The sequence below is a fragment of the Bos indicus genome, chromosome 6, assembly GCF_029378745.1.
Source record: "Bos indicus isolate NIAB-ARS_2022 breed Sahiwal x Tharparkar chromosome 6, NIAB-ARS_B.indTharparkar_mat_pri_1.0, whole genome shotgun sequence".
In the NCBI taxonomy this organism is placed as follows: Eukaryota; Metazoa; Chordata; class Mammalia; order Artiodactyla; family Bovidae; genus Bos; species Bos indicus.
This window is the reverse complement of record NC_091765.1, coordinates 58,062,509-58,085,910: the sequence shown is the minus strand read 5'-3', so window position 1 is coordinate 58,085,910 and position 23,402 is coordinate 58,062,509. Positions and strand designations below refer to the sequence as shown.

The following is a 23,402-nucleotide window of genomic DNA, read 5'->3' as shown; positions in this document are numbered from 1 at the left end:
TAAAGAACGTCTTGATAAAGGTGAAAGAGGATAATGAAAAAGTTGGCTTAAAACTCAACATTCAAAAAAACTAAGAACATGGTATCCAGTCCTATCACTTCATGGCAAATAGATGGGGAAAATGTGGAGTTAGATTTCATTTTCTTGGGCTCCAAAATCAATGCAGACAGTGACTGCAGCCACAAAATTAAAAGACGCTTGCCCCTTGGAGGAATAGCTGTAACAAACCTAGACAGTGTATTAAAAAGCAAAGACATCACTTTGCTGACAAAGGTCCATACAGTCAAAGCTATGGTTTTTCCAGCAGTCATGTATGGATGTAAGAGTTGGACCATAAAGAAGGCTGAGCACTGATGGATTGATGTTTTCAAACTGTGGTGTTGGAGAAGACTCTTGAGAGTCCCTTGGACTGCAAGGAGATCAAACCAGTCAATCCTAATGCAAAGCAACCCTGAATAATCACTGGAAGGACTGACGCTGAAGCTCCAATACTTCGGCCATCTGATGTGAAGAGCTGACTCGGTGGAAAAGACCCTGATGCTGGGAAGGACTGAGGGCAGAAGGAGACAGGGATGACAGAGGATGGGATGGTTGGATGGCATCACTGACTCAAAGGACATGAGTTTGCGCAAACTCAGGGAGAGAGTAAAGGACAGGGAAGCCTGGCGTGCCGCAGCTCATGGGCTCACAAAGTGTCAGAAAGGACTTAGCAACTGAACAACAAGTATCTGCAACATTAAGTATATGGCTCATTCCAAAAGCAATATAGTGCTGACCAAAACCCACAGTTGTGGTGAGTCACCCTACTGTCCAGCATCAGGCTGCTCCATCATGCATAACTGGGGGAAATGGCCTTGCAAAGGGTGCTGCAGAGGACTGTGGGCCCATGAGAGAGGCCTTGCATTTCAGTCCCAACACCACTGAAAATCAGCTGTTTAACTTTGAGGAAAGCACAATTCAGCCTCCAATGGTCAACAAGTAAGTGAAGTAGGTTCAGACAACAGGGTTTGATTCTTTCTTGGATGTAATGCTCCAAGAATAGTAATAAATATTTGATCCATGCATTCCGAAGCCAATAAAAAGCCTTAACCATGGGAAAAAACTCCTTGTATATGTTCCTCTAATTTCTTTCCCAAAGAGCATGCAATTCAGCCTGAACCCTTAATCAACTGCAAGTCTCTCCCAGCTACAAAAAAAAAAAAAAAATAGAATAGAATGATTCTAGTGAATTTCTGGCTGGTTTTTGTCAAATCTTGCTTTTGCATTTAATAATAAGGTTCTGCACCCCTGTCACCCCAAGAAAACCTACTAAATGTTTTTAGATGATTCATGATCAGGCTCTTATTGGTGATTATTTTCCTCAGCAATACAGGTACTGTACACACTGACACAACGCTTCCTAAATGATATTTAGGAAGTTTATTATGCTTTCACCACTAAAGTATGTTGGACTTCATAGAGCTAAGGAAAGAAATAGACTCAAACAGTAACAATATGAGACCACACAGGATAGAACTCTGCTGGGTAAAATAAGGAAGCAGCAAATGAGGATGCCGGCAAGGGCTACTGACTCAATGCAACACCTGGCAAGGTGTTCTGGTACCTCAGGGAACCCTTCCCCACCCATTCTAGCTGGCCTGGTCATCACTTGCACAGCTTCACAAAAACTCTGCCTCTGTGGCAATCTGATCCTGTATCATCAACCACAGTCATGATTCCTCCCCACATTCCCAAGAAGCCAGCCAGTATCCTTTACATTTTATAACTACGTTCTGAGTTCCTGCAGCTGCCATCTGCAAGAAGACTGGATAGGATACGTGTCAAGGTTTATGGGCTACGTGATGAATATAATTGCCTTTCAGCTTTTTAACAAAAGTCCCAACCAACATCCAATGACTCTAAGTGCTCTGCTCCAAAGCTGTCATTTAGTTGATGGAACACTCAGTGATACCATCACTATCAAATCTCTTTTAGACATCTGCTTTTAGAATTACTTTCAAGAACATGCAACAAAATGATAGAAAAACAGAGTTGGGAGAAAACTTAGCATTCGCTGCTATAAAATCCCCTCACCATGGAATCTCTTTCCACAGTAGCCTCATGGGACGAGCTGTCTTTCTCAGCTTCAATACTGGGTACTGGAGAGGCCATGGCACCCATGAATAGACCATTCCAACCATTCAACTATTCTTATCAAAAGGTCTTATTACTTTGTATTTGACTCCTTGCTTTTGGTCAAAGATGATATACTCATTTGGACAATGAACCTTATTCATCAGATTTGCTGTCTTAACTTTGAGTTCTATAAAAACGTTACAATAAAAGATGAAGATCTGCAGTCAAGGAGCAAGTTCAATGAAACAGGAGGTAATTCCCAAACTGCTCTGGACAGGGTCAGCATGTACAACCCTCTCTTTTAAAGAGTATGTTCAGATTTCTCAACCAAAATCCTCCTTATTTTACATTCAGGGAGCTCTCTGTACTCCAAGACCCATGTTCTTTCCATTATACTACCAGGGTACATAAAACATAGCTTCTCAGCTACTTTGAAAATAATACTTATTGATTCAAATGACTATTGGAATCAGGAAATGAACAAAATCTAAACTTCAGACTTCATGTCTCAATTTGGCACTAACATAACCCTAGAGCTGTTCTGAGCCTCAGTTTTCTCTTCAGGCTACTACCTAACTTCTGGAGTTGTCACCAGGATTAAGTGAGTTAGTCTATATAAAACCTGAATATCAATACAGGTAGAACTCAGCTAACCTGAAGTCTAGATCTCTGTTTTTCAGGTTACCTGCAACTCACTAAAAAAGTACAGAGTGAGGTTATGAACTGTAATGATTTATGTAGGATCTGTTCACACCTAATACCCAGGCAAAGACTACAGCAGAAGACAAAGCAGGGACAAAGAGAGAGAAAACAAAAGACACTTTTCAGAGAGTTAAAGCTGACATTTGAAGGATGCCTCTCAGAAGATTCAACTTAATACAATGGGTGCAATTATCATTAAATCTCCCCAAAGTAAAAGGTATTAACTTTACTTTAAAAAAGTAAAATAGGCATTTAATATGTACATTTATGTATGTTGGAGTACCTTGCTTTTTTTTTTAATAACACCTCTATGTCTGATGTGTCTCACTTTAGAGTCAGGACCAATTAAACCACCATCAGGCCAGTTTAGTGTTAAAAAAAGAAAACCAACCTTGCAGTTTTTGGTTTTCTTTCTCCATCCTGAGCAGCAATATCTGTTGTAGAATGGCCTTTTGCCACAGCTCCCGAAGTTCATGAGATGTTCTTTTCTTTTCCTCTGGGACCGGGCCAAAGGGTCCATCTTCACAAACTGGTTCTAGTGGAGATCGTGGGGGAAGCTCTCCCAACTCTGAGTAATCTGAGGAGGCAAAAGGACATTTCAGGATGGTCAGTTTTATTTTTTCCTTTTCTTCCTTTTTATTTATTTTTTTTAAGTGAAGTACAGTTGCTGTACAGTATTATACGTTGGCTTCCCAGGTGGTACAGTGGTAAAGAATCCGCCTGCCAGTGCAAGAGACGCAGCTTCGATCCCTGGGTCGAGGAGATCCCCTGGGATCACAGCATGGCAACCCACTCCAGTATTCTTGCCTGGGAAATCCCAAGGACAGAGGAGTTTGGCAGGCTACAGTTCACGGGACTGCAGAGTCGGACACAACTGAGCACGTACACGTTACAGGTGTATAATATAGTGATTCACAGTTTTTAGAGGTTATACTCCATTTATAGTTCATACAAAGTACTGGCTATATTCCCTGTGTGGTACAATATATTCTTGTAGTTTATTTTATACATATTAGTTTGGACCCCTTATCCTCCTCCCCTTCATCCCACCTCCCCCTGAACCACTAAGTTTGTTCTCTGTGAGTCTTTTTTTATTATATTTATTAGTTTATTGTATTTTTTGGATTATACACACAAAGGAAATCATACAGTTTTCATCTTTCTCTGATTTATTTCACTTAGCATAATACCCTCCAAGCCCATCCCTTGTTGCAGCAAATGACAAAAATTCATCCTTTTTTATGACTGAGAGGTATTCCATTGTATACATATACCACATCCAGAATGGCCATTTTTCAATAAAAAATTATATTTAAACATAGTCCCTAATCAGAAAATTCTGCTCATTCAGATATTAACAATGACATTACTAAATTTAAAATTCAAGTTTTACTATGAATTGAAAAACTACACCTGAGCCACAAACATCTAACAAGTTATACTGCTACATCAAATAGTAAGAAGTCACAGCAGCTGGGGAAATCTTCAAAGACACCTACTTTGTAAGGTATAATATTTTATCTTTTTCTGAATTAATGACTATGTGATTGATAACCACAGCAAACTTTCATATAGTGTTCACTCTGATCCAAATTGTTCTGCAGGTTTTATGTATGTAATTCATTTACCTCTCAACCACCCTAAGATGCAGGTATGGTAACTGTTCAGTTCTAAAGAGAAACAAATGGAAGCACAGGCAGTTACGTGCCTTGCCCAAGGCCACACAGCTAGGAAGCAGTTAGAGCCAGGGTTGGAACCCAAGCAGTCTGGCTTTCATGTACATTCCTGACCACTGTATTATAAGGCTAGGTGCTTTAAAAGAAGATTAAAACTTTTCATCTTTAATTGCCAATAGTAACAATGACCATTAATAGTTCCTCTACCAAGCACTGGGCACCATGTCAGGTGTTTCATATGGACAGACTTCTTTCATCCTGATGCCAACTCCAGAAGGCAAGTATCAGCCTGAAGAGAAAGCTATGGCTCAGAGAAGCCAGGTAATTTGTCCAGGGTGAAACAGTAAGTTCATGCTTTCTATAGATACCCCTACAAGGGGCTTCCCTGGTGGCTCAACTGGTAAAGAATCTGCCTGCAATGAAGAAGACCCAGGCTCGACCCCTGGGTCGGGAAGATCCTCTGGAAACAGGAATGGCAACCCACTCCAGTATTCTTGCCTGGAAAATCCCATGGGCAGAGGAGCCTGGAGGGCTACAGTTCATGGGGTTGCAAAGAGTCAGACATGACTGAGTGATTACCACTTTTACAATTCAAATGTCTCTTATGACATCAATTTTCAAATTTCTATTTCTTAGCTGAAATCTCTTTACAGATCAAGAATTTGTACCTTTCCCAACTGCAGACATGATGTTGCTGGTGCAGTGTTACTGTAACCAATACCTTATAGACACACAGAGAACATCCCAGTGGCTCACCATGAAAGTAGTGATGAAGAGCTGCATTAAGTTCCCCTACAAGCGGACCTCATCTGACTCAGTGCATTCTTAACACATGCAGTGAAAAGCCTGTGCATGCAACCTGAGCCTCACAACCACCCACCAGACAACACACTCTCTTCCATCCAATGGCTCTAACACTATTCCATGTTATATCTAATTTACAGAACGGTCATCACCATTGCCTTTTACCTAAAGCTGGGTTTGTTTTCCTGCTGTGAAATCATGCATAAGCCACAAAATGCTTAATTTCCTAATGTAAGTTGTTCACCTTAACTCCTCTTAAAAATGTTGGATTGAAAAAATAATAATAAGCCATTAAGAGTACTTATCACATTTTTATTTACACTTATTTCGTTGTGAGCCTATTAAACAAATGAACTAAAATTGTACTTTTTTGGAGGTAAGAAATAATAGACCATTTAGGAACGTTACAGGATGCTCAGTGTAATGGTCAATTTAAAAGCAGGAATCAAAACTATCTATATTGTATGGTCTCAATTTTGTAAATATTATGAGAGGCAGACATTTCAGTGATTAATAGGTCAGGCTCTGGAGTCAGGATGCCTGGCTTTTAATGGTTTTAATCAACACCCTGCATGTGTAGATTTTGTGATCTTTAGCAAGTTTCTTAACCTCTTTGAGCCTCCATTTCCCAATCTTTCAAGTGGGAATAATAGCCCCTCCCTCATAATGGTGTTACAGGGACTGAGTCAACACATACATACAAACCACCTAAAACAGGGTCCAACACACAGGAATATAGGGAATGCTACCTCCTATTGTTGGCTACCACATATTAAGGGCACACAAAAAATACTAGCAGGAAACACATCAAAATTTAGTCCCTCAACTGTAAGCTCAGAGAAGGTTAGAACTTTGCCTTCTTGTCCATGAGGGTCTGTCCAGCACCATGCAGTCCCTGGCAACCAACAGGTGCTTGATAAATAATAGCTGAGTAAGAGATTGGCAGGTTCTGGGTTTGGTGTGATTGCCATTCATCTTTGTATTTCCTGAAAGTTTTCTAAAATTTATAATAATAAACATTTTTATAACTGAAAATTAAAGAAAATACTGCAAACCTGTTCTGATTTAAATCAAAGGTTGAAAAAATGTTCTCTTGCAAAACACTTAGAAGACAACTCCCCTCTCACAACCTGTATACTTAAGAGGGGCACTCATGACTGAACATAATACAGTCTAAATTAATCTCCTTTTCAAAAGGAACTGTAGTCAGTATTATTAATCTTATTCTGCAGCACGAAATCTTCCCCTTGAGCCCTTCTCTTTTTCTGTTCTTTGTTCTCTTCTTTCACCATCTTGGCTGCTGACACTCTGCTGGACCCTGCAGTTATGATTCAAGTTCTGCTTTATCTCATACTGGAAGTATTTACCCTTCCTCTGGTTCATAAAAGATTCTTGTTTCCAAAAAGTAATTCTTGTGAGCTGTCAGGGGTGATGCGGCAGGCGCAGGAGCGGTGGGTAGGGCCGAATTTCAGACAACCTTTACGTGTATATAGAAAAAAACCAGGGACCGCCCTGTCACCTGAGCATTCAGTGTACTGAACCTGAAGTCCCATCCTTAAACTCTACCAGTAAGATGAGGACTCAACTCTCGTGGTCTCCTTCCTCAAACCGCATCCTTCCTGTCTGCCACAGCCTTTCTCCTTTTCAGTGTCCTAAAGATTCCTACTATGTTAACTTTCAAATTGTGGGAGAATGAACAGGGCAGTGTGCCTCAAGCTGGGCTGATGGAACGTGTCTAGGAATTCTGGCTATTCGGTCCCCAGACCCACCTACTCTTTGCCAACTAGGCTGCCGACAGGAACCACAGTCTACAGAAGCTTATGACACTCCAGGTTCTGCTATTTTCCTATTCAAAGAAATCAGATTTGCAGAGTCCAAGCACTGTCTGGTGATGATGACTGTGAGGTTAAGACATAAATTGCCTCCCTAGGGTTCTCTGTAAAAAGCAGAGGCATTACTTTGCCGACAAAGGTCCATCTAGTCCAGTAGTCGTGTTATGGATATGAGAGTTGGACTATAAAGAAAGTTGAGCGCCAAAGAACTGATGCTTTTGAACTGTGGTTTTGGAGAAAACTCTTGAAAAGTACCATGGACGGCAAGGAGATCAAACCAGTCAATTCTAAAGGCAATCAGTCCTGAATATTCATTGGAAGGACTGATGCTGAAGCTCTGATAAGCTTTGGCCACCTGATGCAAAGAGCCATCTCACTAGAAAAGACCCTGATGCTAGGAAAGATTGAAGGCAGGAGGAGAAGGGGATGACAGAAGACAAGCTGGTTGAATGACATTACTGACTCAATGGACATGAGCTTGAGCAAACTCTGGGAGATGGTCAAGGACAGGGAAGCCTGGTGTGCTGCAGTCCATGGGGTCGCAGAGAGTTGGACACAACTGAGCAACTGAACAACAAAAGGGTTCTCTACTTTAGCCTTCTTTTTCTTTTTATTTATCACAGCTCAGTTCGTTGAGCTTTTACCATGTGATGAGTCCTTGGCACAGATAAGCCTGTTGATTGTCACGACCACTTTAAGAGGTAGCTGATGGTATCCCCTTTCTACAGGCAAAATAACTAAGGTGCAGTGAGGTTTTATAACGTGGCCAAGGTCACACCTCTGCTAAGAGTCAGAGCCACAGTATGAATGGAGATATATTTTCCTCCAAGTAAAAAATGCTTACCCAGTGCCTAACTTTCAGACACACATGGGTATCCTGCAGAAATGCAGATTTCGACTCAGTCAGTCTGAGGGGAGCCTGAGAGTCTGCATTTCCATCAAGCTCCCAGGGGATGCCACCACCGGTGGTCTCAAAACACACTTGGAAAACTGGGCTCCACACCACATTTTTACTGTTCACCCCCTCCCGTGACCCTAGGTACTTATTATCATGTCAGTTCTTCCTTTTCTTTGGCTGTTCTACGGCCCATAGAACATAGTCCGTGTTGCCATCAGCTGCCTGAACTCAGGCTTTCACACGTGGTTGGAGCTCATCCCAATCCTGGTCAGGGTACCAAGGCCCAGTGCAGAACACAATGGATTATGAGCACTAGTGTGATCTAACTAAATAAAGGCTAATCCGCTATACAGTTCAGCAAATAAACCTAACGATTTACAGCAGGGTGTCTCACCGGCAGGACCACTGACACTTTGGGCTAATTCTTTGTCACAGAGGACTGTTCTGTGCATTACAGAATGTTTACAAGCATCCCTGGGCACTACTTACTAGAGGATAGTAATATCCACTCATGCCAGCACTAACAACCAAAAACACCCAGACAACACTAAATGCCCACTGGGGACAAGGGAGGACAAAATCACCTACAGTGAGAACCTGAATCAGAATAAAATACCCATCACTTAGTCGCTCCTAAACCCTGGGAAGGGGTAAAATACCCCCTTCACCAAGTTTATTTTATGTGATAACAATTACTGGTGTTCTAATCTCTAACAGTTTTTAAAAATATACTATCTTTTGTTCATATTAACAGTAACCTAGCTACTAGTAATTTACAAAAAGGGGATAGTCAAACATTTGTTTATTATAAATGGGACCTGGCTAATCTCATCAATGGAAAAAGATCCAGATCTGGGACAAGGCTATATTTGGTGATCACTCAGGTGTGTGCATGCGTGGCTGGGGCGCAGCTGCATGAGGAGTACACCCATGTATGCAGGGGTTGACTGGAATGGCAGGATGAGGATAACAACATGAAAATGTTGGACAACTGCTGGCTTGCTTTTATTATTAGGACCTTGCTCTAATAATAAACATATGCATGAGTTAACTTGCATAGTTCCTAAGCTGTTGACACCAGAATTTGTTGAGTCCTTTATATGTACCCAGGATATGATGTGCTTGGTGGTCTGAGAGAGGCTTTGATGTTTCTAATATTCTCCAGTACAATGTGGGGACCTTGCTTCTGTCCTCGACTTATGTTCTTGCTGAGGGGCAGCCACCCAGAGGCTCAGGTGGAAGAGGGTGGCTTAGTGCAGAGAGGCAGAGCTGGCCGCCCCACCCCCAGGCCAGCTTGGTCAGTCCCTCTCTGTAAACCTCTGCAAACAGGCACACCTTCTGGGTTCCAGCCCCTCAGGGCAAAATGTGAGAAATGGCATTCACCTCTGATCAACCTAACTGCGGAGACCACAGGCACCGACAGACGTCTTCCTAAAGCCTGCAAAGCCACACAGCCACAGGGCTGCAGGAACAGGTCAGTCTGGGGCTGGTTTGTACTATTCTGACATCTCCTATAAGGACAGGATGGCGAGGGCTTAAATTATGTAGACGCTCAGCAACAATAGCCTTCAATGGGTTCTAAGAATTGTTAAATCAGCCATAATTTAGGGCCCCTAAGAGACAGCTGCCTCTACCTAAATCACTGGCATAACCTTCTCAGTAGAGTCATAAACATGATCTATGCCGGTGTGTCAATACTGTTGATGCCAATTTGTTCTTCAGCTGCTCTGTGCTGCCACATCCTCTCTGCACACACACGTGTGGGGAAGAACATTATGGAGGAAAAGGAACGTGTGTGCCTGGCCTCACACCTGTCCAGCCTCCGGCTCTGTGAAGTCCAGAATACAAGGAGGGCTCCTTTCTTGCAGTTTAACAAGACACTGATTTCAAGTTTGAACTGCAATTCTCCTCCTTTTAAAGACATGACATTAAATGATGCGTTAAGTACCCCTGTAAGAAAGAGGAGCTGCCAGAAGAAAATGAAGAGACAGACCTTCTAAGAGACAGTACTCACCAATATTCTGCTTTTAATTCTTATCCCACGATAGAGCATTATATAACTATCTCCATCCCTTTTGAAAAATCCTGATTTCCCATGCCAAAAGAGAAAGAAAATGTTTAAAATTCCAGTTACTCTCAAACCTCTGTTTTAACTATGTCCCACAGACCTTGGAAACAAGAATTAAAACTGAACATTTAATCTTTGGAGAAAAGTTAACAACAACAGGGATTAACACCTGCAACATCTGTTGTACCAAAAGCTGAAGAAAATTTCTTAGAAAAAACAAAAGGAATGTGTAGATTTAAGAAAGAAACAGGCGGTCCTTGAATGAATGCTGTCAAACTGTTTACAAAGCGCAAACCTCACCCCTCCCACAACAGAACACAGATGTCAGGGGAGCAGAGATATCGGCGGTCCCTGCTGTACTCCATGCCTGGGAAAACAGCAGACACACACAGGAAAGTCACCAACAAATGAATTCATCTCTCTGCACCCTACCCTGACTTCTTTGGATGCTTTATGGAAAATAATTAAAATAAAAACAAACTTGCTATTTTTCTACAGTTGCATTATATGAGGTGGCTCAGTGGTAAAGAATTTGCCTGCAATGCAGGAGATGCAGTTTGATCCCTGAGTTGGGAAGATGCCCTGGAGGAAGGCATGGCAATCCACTCCAGTATTCTATCCTAGAAAGTACGTGCCCTGGAGGAAGGCATGGCAACCCACTCCAGTATTCTTGCCTGGAGAATCCCAGTGACAGAGGAGCTTGGCGGGCTCCGGCCCATGGGGTTGCAAAGAGTCAGACATGACTGAAGCAACTTGAGTACAAGAAAAAAGCATTTTTAAGAAACATTCATTTTTTAAAAACCAGTATTTTTAAGTTTTTGACACCTGCTACTAGAAATCCAGAAGCCCTATGATACAGTCCCTCAAATGTCAAGGATGACTGAGAGAAGTACACGACTGCTAAGAAATACAAAGGGTACAAGAAGTTTAGCAAAGAAAATGAATTTCTCCTGTGCATCAAGTCAAGGCCTTGGGCCCTGGAGCCAGATGTCTGGGGTCAAATCCCAGCTCCACCACTAACCTAGCTACTTAACCTCAAACAGGTGGTCTGAACACTTGACACTTGCACCCTCACATGCAAAATTTGCACCACAGTGCCTCTCAGAGGATTAGCATGAGCATTCAACGTAGATGCTTCCCCGGTGGCTCAGATGGTAAAGAATCTGACTGCAATGCAAGAGACCTGGGTTTGCTCTGTGGGTCAGGGAAGAACCCCTGGAGAAGGAAATGACAACCCACTCCAGTATTCTTGGCTGGAGAATTCCATGGACAGAGGAGCCTGGCGGACTACAGTCCATGGGGTTGCAAAGAGTCGGACACGACTCAGAGACTAACACCTCCTGAATATGCAAGTGTGGGGACGGGGAAGCCTGGCACAAAGGAAGCATTCGATAAAATATCAGCTGTCGTTCTTAATAACATCAGGTTGCTGGAACTGGTGGTTGTGCTTTAAGGACAAGTAATATTCAGATGTGTGGAAATAAGAAGAGCCATTTCCTATAAGAGCAGAACAACAAGAAATGCAGGTGAGCATTATGCACTGAGCCATTCTGCTAATGACCAGACGGTGCACATACAAACAGAAGAATGGTCGTGCCCAGGTTATCGACAGCCTGACTGGTTTATTTATGTATTAATTAGTGGGAATGATGGAAGGATTGGGGCTCTTACAATTTCTTAAAAAATTTATGTCATTTATGCATTCTTCAGCCCTGGAAGGATACCCCAGCCATCAGGGTATGCAGAGCTTAGCAGCTCTGACAAATGAAGGGCTATTATGAAACAATGTGGAGAAGTGCTGGGGTGGGGAAGGGAGTAAGCTCTAAAGACAGAACAGGGAGCCTACCTCTGCCTGAGATGGGGTGCAGTGGAGTGAGGGATGGAATAGGGAGGCAAACACACAATTTTTTTTAAGCAGCCAAGAAATGCAGAAACTGGAAACAAATGCAAGAGCCCTACATATCTCTGTCCCTGTGACTTCCCAAAGTAGGCATGTGGGGTTGAGTTTCCAAGGGTCTGTGAAGATGACTTTTGGACTCAGTCTGGTGAGGGGCTGTGACGACAGCTCATGGAGAAGCAAGAAGGCACAGGGTGATGCAAGTCCAGGGAGGAGAGCCGGGCAGAGGCAGAAGATGACTGAGGGAGTGAAGGTGCACGCAGGCACTCCTGGGGAGCCTGGGGGGCCTCCCTCTGGGGCTGAGCTGTGAGAGCTCAGGGTGAAGCACTGCCCCCCGTAGCGGGAGGAAGTGCCTGGGAAAGTCAAGGCCTACAGAAGCTTGAAAAGAACCAAAAAAATGCTGCAAACATGTGAATTTTTATTTAGCGCCCTGGATAAATTATCCTTTCAAAGAATGGCATTTATTTTTGCATCTGCAAGGGAGATGATAATATGCTTTTTGGAGGGATCGAAGGTCGTCAGGACTCCCATTTCTTGATTAAAGACAACAAAACCCAGGGATCAAACCCAGGTTTCCCGCATTGCAGGCGGATTCTTTACCAACTGAGCCACAAGGGAAGCCCAAGAATACTGGAGTGGGTAGCCTATCCCTTCTCCAGCAGATCTTCCCAACCCAGGAATCAACTCGGGGTCTCCTGCATTGCAGGCGGATTCTTTACCAACTGAGCTATCAGGGAAGCCCCAACAAAACTATGAAGAGGAACAAATACTCAGTCTCAGTGGGAATATGAAATGTTCATCTTCGTCATAGTTTCATCTCTCCTGTTACCATTTACATAACCTTGAATTTCAAATTGTGGTTCCTGCAGTTTTATGAGACACAGTAAGGTGGAAAAGCACACCACCACCAAAGGCCTTTGTGGGGGGTGTGTTGGTGGGGGGGTGCGTCCGGACCAGGCCTGCCCCCCAGGGGACGCTCCTGCTCACCTGCCTTCCCTGCCCTGCCCTGAGGGAATCCTCAGCACTTGCAGGAGCACAGGAATGTGGGGCTGAAAGGGACACTAGAGGATGACTTAGCTCAAGTCCCCTCCTTTTCCAATGGGGAAAGTGAGGCTCCAACAATTCACCCCCAGCACTTACTCTGCGCCAGGCAGCATGCTTCATGAGCACCCATATATCTCACCCTCCCAGCCGCCCGATAGGCCTCGGTGACAAAGGTCTGAGACACAGAGCTGACATGCTGGTGGAGCTGGGCTGGCTCATCCCAGTGCCTTGGGGTGAAAGGAATGAACAGAGAGGGAAACAAGGCCCTGATTACATGTGTGCTGCCCCTGACCAACCCAGAAAGCAGTCCCTTGACCGCTCCATGCCTCAGCTTCCTCGTCCACAGCGTACAACAGCATCTGCCTCCGACAGCTCTAAGGCAGGGAATATGTGACAATCCCTTGAGAGCACTGACAGCAGTACTGGGCCAGGGGTACATGCTGAACTGCACATCACTGTGATCATTATTTTATCATTTTAATCTAAAGCTGGGAAAATCTTTGTGTTGTTTAGACTTTTCCACAATCAGACTGGGGCTGGGGATAAAAAAGACGACTGGCTGACTGAAGGATACTGGGGAAGAGAGACACATACTCTATGAAGAAAATAACAGCATGGTCCCAGGTCTCCAGGGCTGTGTCCGGAACCCACGGTCATGAGAGGAGCAAGCACTGGAGAGGCCTGGCCACTCTCAGGATGGCTGCATGGCCTTTCTGGCCTTTCTTTGTGTGGCTGACTCCCTTCCTCCTCCTCCAGAGCTCAGCTGAGGTCATGCCCCCTGAGAAGACTCCTCCGGTCACTCCCAAGCCTCCCAGGTCCTTTATGCTCCCTCAGCAAACGTCAGCAGAGCTGCTAAGATTCTGAGAATGGTATGCCGGGGGTGGGGGGGGGGGGGGGGGGGGTGTGGTGGGGGGGGGGGGCGGCTGACAGTCATGCAAGAGCAGCTCACAGGAGTAGGAGGTCACAGCAGCCTGCAGCATCTTGGGAAATGTGAAGCAGGAGGGAGAGAAGTCAGGAAGGACGGTCTAGGTGGAGGGGACAAGGGAGAACAGGCAGAGGAGGAGGAAGGAACACCGAGAGCTCCAGGCAGCGCACAGTTCCAGGCCCAGGTGACTGGGGCTCAGCTCTTTTCAGCAGTTTTATTTTCAATTTTAAGAAAAACTATTTTTAAAACTTTATATAAACTTTACATGTAGCTATCTAAATGGAGACATCTGACATTTATGTAGATGAAACTTTTTATATAAAATATGAACATTACAAATTGCAGTGTTAATCATCCAGGGACCAATCATGCATTTAGTTCATTCTGAGAACAACAATGAAATGAACCAACTGCTGTCCCCAAGGAGACAGCTGAGGAGGCCACCATGACAGGTCAGTATGTCAAGTGGCAGGACAAGAGCCCACAGGGGTGGCCAAGGCGCAGAGGGCTGTGATGGAAGACCCACCTCTAGGAGAGGTGCCCCTAGGCTGCCCCTTCCATTGGGGTGGGGCAAGGGCAGTGGTGGAGGGGATGGCCAGGCACTAAATTCTGCAGGTGACCAGGAATGCCACTCCCTGCAAAGGGAAGAAATTAAAATGACACATCGCGATGAATTCCTGGGGAGTTTTGAGCAGTTCCATGTCACTCTGGGAAAGTTAGTGCGAGTTGGGGTCTAGAAGGAGGGCATACAGATTGTAAGAAATGAGTCTGGTCAAACAGTGAAGGATCTCCTGTGCTAAATAAGTAGGACTGCCATCCTGACCGAAGCTCCAGAGCAGAGGTGAGAAAACAACTAGCCCGTGAACATTTACCACGTGGGGATTTGCCCCAGCTGCTACCTGAGCCCTTAAGAGTTTGTCCACATGGATTTTTAAAAAGGGATAGGACCACCCAGGAGAAGGCAATGGCAACCCACTCCAGTACTCTTGCCTGGAAAATCCCATGAATGGAGGAGCCTGGTAGACTACAGTCCATGGGGTCACTAAGAGTCGGGCACGACTGAGCGACTTCACTTTCACTTTTCACTTTCACGCATTGGAGAAGGAAATGGCAACCCACTCCAGTGTTCTTGCCTGGAGAATCCCAGGGACAGGGGAGCCTGGTGGGCTGCCATCTATGGGATCGCACAGAGTTGGACACGACTGAAGCAATTTAGCAGCAGCAGCAGCAGGACCACCCAACATTCACCACTCACATGGTTGACCCTCCAAGATGAGAGCTGCTGGTCAAGCCCACACTGCTTGGACCTCACTGTGGGTGTCCAGGAGGAGATGTCTCCCTGATCCCACTGCCCACACCAGCATGTGGGGTCACTGTCAGCAGAACCCAGGCTATGGGTTCAGTCCACAGGAGTAGTTCTCACAGTGAGGTCTGCAGACCAGCAGCATCAGTATCACCTCACTTGTTGACTTGTTAGAACTGCAGATTCTCGGTCCCACCTTAGACCTACTGGATCACAAACTGGGGGGGGGGGGGTGGGACCCAGCAACCTGGGTTTCTGATGACTGGAACACTTACTTTAGGTTATAGGTTTACCTTAATTGGTGGTTTCATAAAACACTTGGGAATAGGAGTACTTTTCAAATAAATTATTTCAAATTAATTCAGCAATGACTCCATCCATTATGGATGACTGATTATTAAATAAAAATTTTTAATGTAACACAGCTTGCTTTGCAAACACCAAGACCAACCTTGTTTTTATCTTTGTCAAAGGCAATTGTTTATAATTAATACCATTTCTTAGGAAATGCATTAGAAAGTGGTCCCTCCCTGCTAACCCAGATCAACTACCCACACAATTAGTGATAATACATTTTCTTGCAGAAAACTCCCAAATACAAACATAAATAGTCAGAAACACAGACCAATGAGTCATCTGACACAAACAGAAAACTATACAACAGATAAGCTCATGATTTCTCTCCTGTTTTTTAATCATCTGCACAAAAGCAGCTCCTTTGTTTACCACGTGTCTTCCAGTGCCTCCTCCCAGCAGGCCAGCCCCAGCCACCCCACCTGAGGGCGAGGGGCCTTTCTGCACCTCTGTCTTCCTGGGCAGGTGAAAAGAAGCCTAGAGAGGAAACCACCATCCTCGCTGCAAATCCCCCCTCACCACAACACAGGGTGTCAGGGGGATCAGGCCACGGCCTGGTGAGAGTAGATGGGCTGCATATGGAGTGCTGGTTTCCAAACTGTACCCCAGGACGCTCCACATGCAAGGTCCACGTGGGGGTGCCAGGAGAGGCATGGGGAGCAGAGTGGTCTTAGCTGAGGGTACTGCAACAAAGTGCCAACAATGGGTTGCAGAGACAACAAATGCTCATTTCTCCCAGTTCTGGAGGCTGGGAATGCCAGGTGCTTGAGGAATGCCTTCCTCCGGGTCTGCCTCCTCCCTGCTGTACCCTTCATATCACAGAGACAGAACTCTTGTCTCTCCCTTTTTTTTCACTTATAAGAAAGGAAAGCACTAATCCCAACTTGGAGGCTCTACCTTTTGTTTAGTCACTAAGTTGTGTCTGACTCTTCTGTGACTGTCCAACTCTTTTGTGACCCCCATGGACTGTCATCCGCCAGCTTCCTCTGTCCATGGGATTTGGACAAGAGTACTGGACTGGGCTGCCATTTCCTCCTCCAGAGGATCTTCCTGACCCAGGGATCGAACCCAAGTCTCCTGTACTGGTAGGCAGATTCTTTAGCACTCAACATAAATTACTCATGCTTTTCAAAATGTTCATCTTAAAAACAAACAAAATCCCATGTATCTCTAGGTTTACTAAGATCAGTTAGCTACAAACAGTTAAGTTCAACCCAGGAAGCACACCCCTCCCTCCAACCCCTCCTGGAGGCCACCCAGCAGGCTTTAGACACTTGTGCAGAGAAAACAGACACGAAGCTGTGACCACAGCAGACACTACACATGATGACTTGCCACACAGCGACAGAGCCACTGCCAGCACCAATGACATGGGGGACGAGACTCCAGCGAAGACATACATGTCTTGCAAATCACATCCTTCTTCAGCTGGGGGATCCTAAGCTGCAGAAACACCTTCCAGCTTTTGGTCTGTTGGTCCCAATATCATTGACTATACTTTTGAATTCACTGGGGGTTTCAGGATGAATGCCAGGCTGTCAAAGGTGCCCAGGGACTTCTTTAATATAGGTCACAGGCGATGGTGTTCTTTCCGTAAGTGATCTGCATCTGGCTCCTCATCAGGACACGTTCATCAGTCTTCAAGTTGGCTGGCAACGCAGACACAGGCTCCTTTGAAGCCAAACTCCCTGATGATGACTTTCTCTCCCTTCCAAAGTCATTTATGAAGTGTTTCCTTCTATAACTTGAAATTTCTTTGTTAACTGTAGACCTCATTTCATCTTCTTCCACTATACTTGCCCAGTCTGAACATCTGGAACCTTATCTAAACCTAGTTACCTCTCTGAGGAGGCCCCACCTCCAAATGCCAACACACAGGGTATGAGGGCTTCAACATACGAATTTAGGGGAGACATAAACATCCAGTTCATAGCAGGAGTACATGTGGTTCTACATTACCCCTCCACTCCGTTTCAGCATAGCAGGTCTGATTTAATGTTTTATACGACCTCTTTAAAATTTCCTTAAAAAAGAGATCAGCGGCAAAAAAAAAAAAAAGGAAATAAAGGAAAAGTTCTGAAAGCACAGATAACAAGGTTTTATTATGACCTAAAGGAACAGACAGGTATTTTGAGTCTTGGTGGATTGGCAAAATCCAAATTTGTAAGGAGAAGGGAAGACCCAGAGATCACAACAAGGGATCTACTTGAACCTGCCATCTATGCCATGATCGTGGAGACTGTCCTGGGCTGTCATATGGTGTCTATTATAAGCCAGGTCCTGAGCTGGACTTGGAAGTGGACCGTCACCTAGGCTACATCTTATCCTGCCACAGGAAGCAGATTTGGAAGTTTCTTCCACCCCAACAAGCTGCAAGATACCACCCGGCACACACTCAACAAACACATGCTTCTAAGTCCCCATAAGACTGTGGATGAACCCATCTTTCAATTAAAATCACTTTAACGCTTGTAAGATGATGAAGAAAAACAGGACAACTCCACAGCCTCAAGACATGAGACAAACACAAATTTTCAATATAAGATTGGAGAAAATACACTCAAAGCAAGAAAGTACTCAAGTTATGTGAAAGAATCAAGAGTTAAGACAGTTTCTGTCACAGAGACTTTTATAATATTGATGGACAGATTTACTGTTACTTAATTTGTACTTAAATAATACTTAGAAAGCTTGGAGTAGAAAGGATCATTTTATCCTGATAAAGTTATAACTTCCAAATCATTAAGGTTCATGCCACAAAACAGCACTGCATCAACACAAGATGATAACCAAAACCCTCCAGGGAATTGAAAAGGGTCTTTCCCTCTGCAGCCACAGCTTTCCGATTCAAACCTGAACTAGGCTATATCCACACTCAGTAGTTCCCATCCTTTTTTCTTCCTGACTATACCTCATGCTCCTTTATCTAGCATTAAACCCGATGCCTGGGACAGCATTCCACATACAACTTCACACTCAGAATCTCTGTATGTTAATTATATAGACCTCCCTCCTCCGGTCACTGGCAGAGGATGGATCTTGCATGTAAATTTTGGACTTTCACTTGAAAACAATATCAGCTCCTTGATGATGTGATGATAGAGACTGAGGTACAGAGCCCCTGTGAGAAGAGGGTAGAGGTCCGAGATCCGACCCTGAGGGGCTGTGCATGAGGAGGAAGGCAGGGACAATAAAAGGAGCCATGAAAAAAGAGGAGACAGAGAGCTGCCTCAGTGGCGTCCAGTCTTGAGGGACCAGGAAAATCATAAAATGGTGATTTACAAGAAGGGAAGCCCTATTTTTTTTTTACCTTCTGACTCAGGTGAAGACTTTTAGGAGTGCTGACTGGCTTTTTTCCCCACAAAAAGGGTATTACTTCAACTGACTGCAGAGAAATTAGAGACACTAAAAATATGAAAGGAGAAAAAAAAAAAAAGGACAAGAGTTACTGACAACCCCACTTCCCAAAGCTAAGTGCTCTTCATGGTCTCTGCTTTCATTGAATGTGCAGACGTGGCTTCTAGATTTTTGTCAGCACTGCACTCTGTCCACAACCGCCCTTTGGAGCCACCACGATGGAGCACAGGGTCTGCGCCCTGAGGCGAGCAGACGGTGGGATCCTGACCCCAGGCCTGCACAAAGGGTTGGGTGTGCTGGGCACACTCAGCACTCACCTCCAGAGAGGAGCGCTGGAAATCACTCAACTAGAAATAATCAGAATGAGAGTCACATTCCAGTCCTGTCATCCCCAGAGAGAAGCTGGTGAGACGGAGGGAACTGTTGGGAAGCGGGAGGAGAGTAGAATGGGAGGTAGAGGGTATGTGTGGCCAAGGGGAAAGTTCAGAGGGACAGTGGGAGGACAGGTCCCAGAGGCAGGACAAATGGTCCATGAAGGCGGCGGGGGAGCCTCACTGGGCTATGCCTGCACGAGGCCCTGCAGTGAACTCTGACTCAGTCAGCGAGCGGGAGGAACTGCTAGAAGCCCTCCCTCCTGCCTCTCCTGCAACTGTGACTAAATAATCATCTCCCCCACCCATCCCATTACACAATGCTTATCTGGATGTGATCTAAGGTCGGAATCCATGAAAGGAAGTTCATGACTAAAAAAGTTAGGAAATACTTGTATGCCTTTCTCGGGAGAAGGGATGGGGAAGTCCACGGTATGAAATAAGAAGTTTAAAATAGTGAGCCCAGTCCTTTCCTCGACCCCACACAATGCTCATCGGGTTATATGTGGAAATATGACCTGTCCACCTGGAAAGCCCCAGCCTCACTGCCTCCCTTATAAGGGCTGTGTCCTGAGAGAAGTCAGCCTGAGAAGCGGCATTCTTCCTGGGGATCCACAACCCTTGGGCAGTGGGGAAACTTGGGTTTTGGCTTTAGTCAAGTTTTGAGTTTTGATGTTTTCAACTAGAAAATGGAAACTATACAATCACTGAGATGTCTCCCTGCCCTTAAGAGTCAGTACACTGGTACTCATTCAAAACTTCAATAGATTTCAAACAGTTCCTCAGTTTATAAATCACATAACTTAAAGTGGACATATCAAGTTCAAATGTTCTTTGAAAGCTGATGCTGTAGTAAGCAAATTTTAAGACTATTACCATGATTCACTGTGCCCAAAAACTTATTAAAGGGGTAACTGTGCGATTCTCTGACCATCACTGAATGTGATAAATGTTGGCACACTGAAGAGTTCTGGTGAGTAAGTGAGAGGTGTTACATATGCACAGGACAAAACAGAGAGGGGAGAAACTGACTGCTGTGCTTGAGCAAACAAAGCAATCTGGTCAAGACTTACCTACCTGCCACTCCAGAGGACAGATACTTTTTGAAACATCCTGGCAGAACACAGAGAAACCAGGTAAGGCACACTCAGTTTAATTTCAAGGAAGGTCAGCCCAGGGGGAAATTGACCCTCTGAAGCCTGGCAACCGTGGGCGTGGCTGGCCAGGTCACAGCTCACTGCAGCTGTCAACTTCCAGGACATCTTGAAAGCCACATGCTGTCTAACCTCTTGCCGGGATGATTTTAAAGAGTGAAACATCTGTGACTAATTTCTTCATAATGATTCCTGGTCTTTTGTCTCTCTCATCAAGAGAGTTTGAAGAGAAACCAGTCCCTTGCATCCATCAGCACTACTGGCCCATGGTTTTTCCATCTCTGAATTGAGAGCACGGGGCCACTCAGTGAGATGGCACCTGGGGTGGAGCAGGTTCCTAAGGACCCAGGTTTCCTCTGGCTGTGACTTCGGACGATGACAAACATTCTGCCAAAAAGCTGAAGCCATTGTGCAAACCACCAGCGCACGGCCCAGGATGCCAGATGTTCTTTTTGGTAATATGAGTGTCCTCCATATAACACAGAGTCTCTGACTGTCCCAGCACAACCTTTCGCTGGTCCTAGAAGTCTAGTGATGATCAAAGGGAAGGTGGTAGGGGTGGAATTAAAAGCGGCTGCCATTTGCGGAGGGGACTGAGAAGGCAGCTATTTTCATTTCCTTCAAAACCCTCTTAGGAACAGACCACTCTATCATGGAGCACTAGCTCCCATTTCTTGGGTCCTTCCACAGAAGTTGCTGAACATCCCTAACTCTCTGAAGTGGGTACTAATACCATATCCATGAGATCGCTGAGGATTCTGTGGCAACTGCCTTTGGTCAAACAGCTACAAATGGAGGGGCCAGGACTGAAGCCAAGAACGGTCTGATTTTAAAATTCATTCCTTTCAACTCAGCAACAACAAAAAATCAAATAACTCAATTTAGAAATGGGCGAAGGATTTGAATAGACATTTCTCCCAAGACGATACACAAATGGCCAACAAGCATATGAGAAGATGCTCAATATCACTAATCATTACAGAAACGCAAATCAAAACCACCACGAGATATCACTTCATATTCATCAGGATGTCTACTTCAAAAAAAAAGAAAACACAAGTGTTGGTGAGGACGTGGACAAACTGGAACTCTTGGGCACTGCTGGTGGGAACGTAAAGTGGCGCATCTGCTGCGGAAAACAGCATGGCAGTTCCTCAAAAGATTGAAAACAGAACTACCATGCAGCCCAACAATTCCATTTCTAGGTACACATCCAAAAGAATTGAGAGCAGGATCGTGGAAGGATATCCGCATACCCATGATCAAGGCATTGTTATTCACAACAGCCAAGAGATATAAACAACCTAACAGCCATGACAGAAGAACAGTTAAACAAAATGTACTATATACATATAATGGAATAGTATTCAGCCTTAAAAAGGAAATATGCTTTAACATGGATGTACCTTGGGAACACTATGCTAAGTAAAAGAAGCCAGTCCCAGAAGGACAGATACTGTATGATTCCCATTGACATGAGGTAACTGAAGTAATCGAACTCATAGAAACAGAAAGTAGAGTGATGGCTGGCAGGGGAGGTGGGAAGGAGGAATGGGGGCTACTGTTCAAGGGTACAGAATTTCAGTTTTGCAAGTTTAGAAAGTCCTACAGGCCCAAGACACAACAATATGAGTATACTTAACAACTATACACTGAAAAATGCTTAAGATGATATATTTTGTGTTACATGTTTTTATTTTTCTTTTTTTACCACAATTCAAAATTTAAAACCATTTTTTGAAAATCCACACTGTTAAGCAGGATGTTACAGCCAACTCTCCAGTCAATCACTTCTGAAATTATTCACAACCCTAATCCCCCCAAGCAGCCAGGAGCCTTGTGCAAGCAGATGCATTACAACAGGAGTCATCAACTGGCCCTGAGTCTCACTTGCTTCTACCTCACAACACATCAACAAAACAAAGGACCACTGGGCCCAGTTTTAAAACTCTGGCAACTCAGAAAGGGCAGGTATGGAAGGAGTGTTGATGTAAAATGAAGATCTGAGATTCCAGGATATCATCCCAAAGGTCATTCCAATTCAGAAACATGAAACCACAACATTCCCAGGCCCTGTCCCTGCCCCACAGACCTGTGAGGGTTTTCCAGGGCATGCACGTTTGCCTCATTAAGCCCTGCATTCATTATGCAATACTGCCTCTCATAGAAGGAGACAGTTAAAGCTCACTCCTCTTACAGAGGAATAAGGTGTGGTAGCAAGCCTGAGGTCCTAGAGGGGAGAAGCAACGGGGCGCTCGCAGATCAGACCCATCCGCTCCAGGGCTCCAACCAGGATGCTCTGGGACTGGCCAAAACCGGGTGCTGACCCTGAACACCATCCTAAACACAACGCACAGGAAGGCTCCTGTGGGCATGATGGTCTTTGAGCCTCAGTCTTACCTGGAAAATGAGGTGCTGAATTAAGAACCCCTAGTCCTTCTAACTGGAGAAGGCAATGGCAACCCACTCCAGTACTCTTGCCTGGAAAATCCCATGGATGGAGGAGCCTGGTAGGCTGCAGTCCATGGGGTTGCTAAGAGTCGGACACGACTGGGCAACTTCACTTTCACTTTTCACTTTCATGCACTGGAGGAGGAAATGGCAACCCACTCCAGTGTTTTTGCCTGGAGAATCCCAGGGACGGTGGGGCCTGGTGGGCTGCCTTCTATGGGGTCGCACAGAGTCGGACACGACTGAAGTGACTTAGCAGCAGCAGCAGCAACAGTCCTTCTAACATGAAAAGCTCCAAATAATCTAAACTACCAACAATATCAAGGAGACTTTGGTGAGCTCCACAGAACTTGGTATCGTAACAGGAGTATGAAGTATTTAAGCAAAAAATAAAAAAGCCTTTTTACCCACCATCCAAAAGTCTGTAATCTAAGAAGAAACCAATGCAGAC

General features: G+C 44.7%; 1 protein-coding gene across 9 annotated transcripts in view; it reads right to left on the bottom strand.

The window, feature by feature from the left end:
• The window catches only part of TBC1D1 (TBC1 domain family member 1), a 224,924-nt gene that overhangs the window by 44,660 nt on the left and 156,862 nt on the right, over positions 1 to 23,402 (bottom strand). For all 9 annotated transcript variants that reach the window (XM_070791283.1, XM_070791284.1, XM_070791277.1 and 6 more), the window contains one exon: positions 3,209 to 3,394. In XM_070791283.1, coding sequence (XP_070647384.1) covers positions 3,209 to 3,394 — 186 coding nt within the window. The remainder of the gene's footprint in view (positions 1 to 3,208; positions 3,395 to 23,402) is intronic.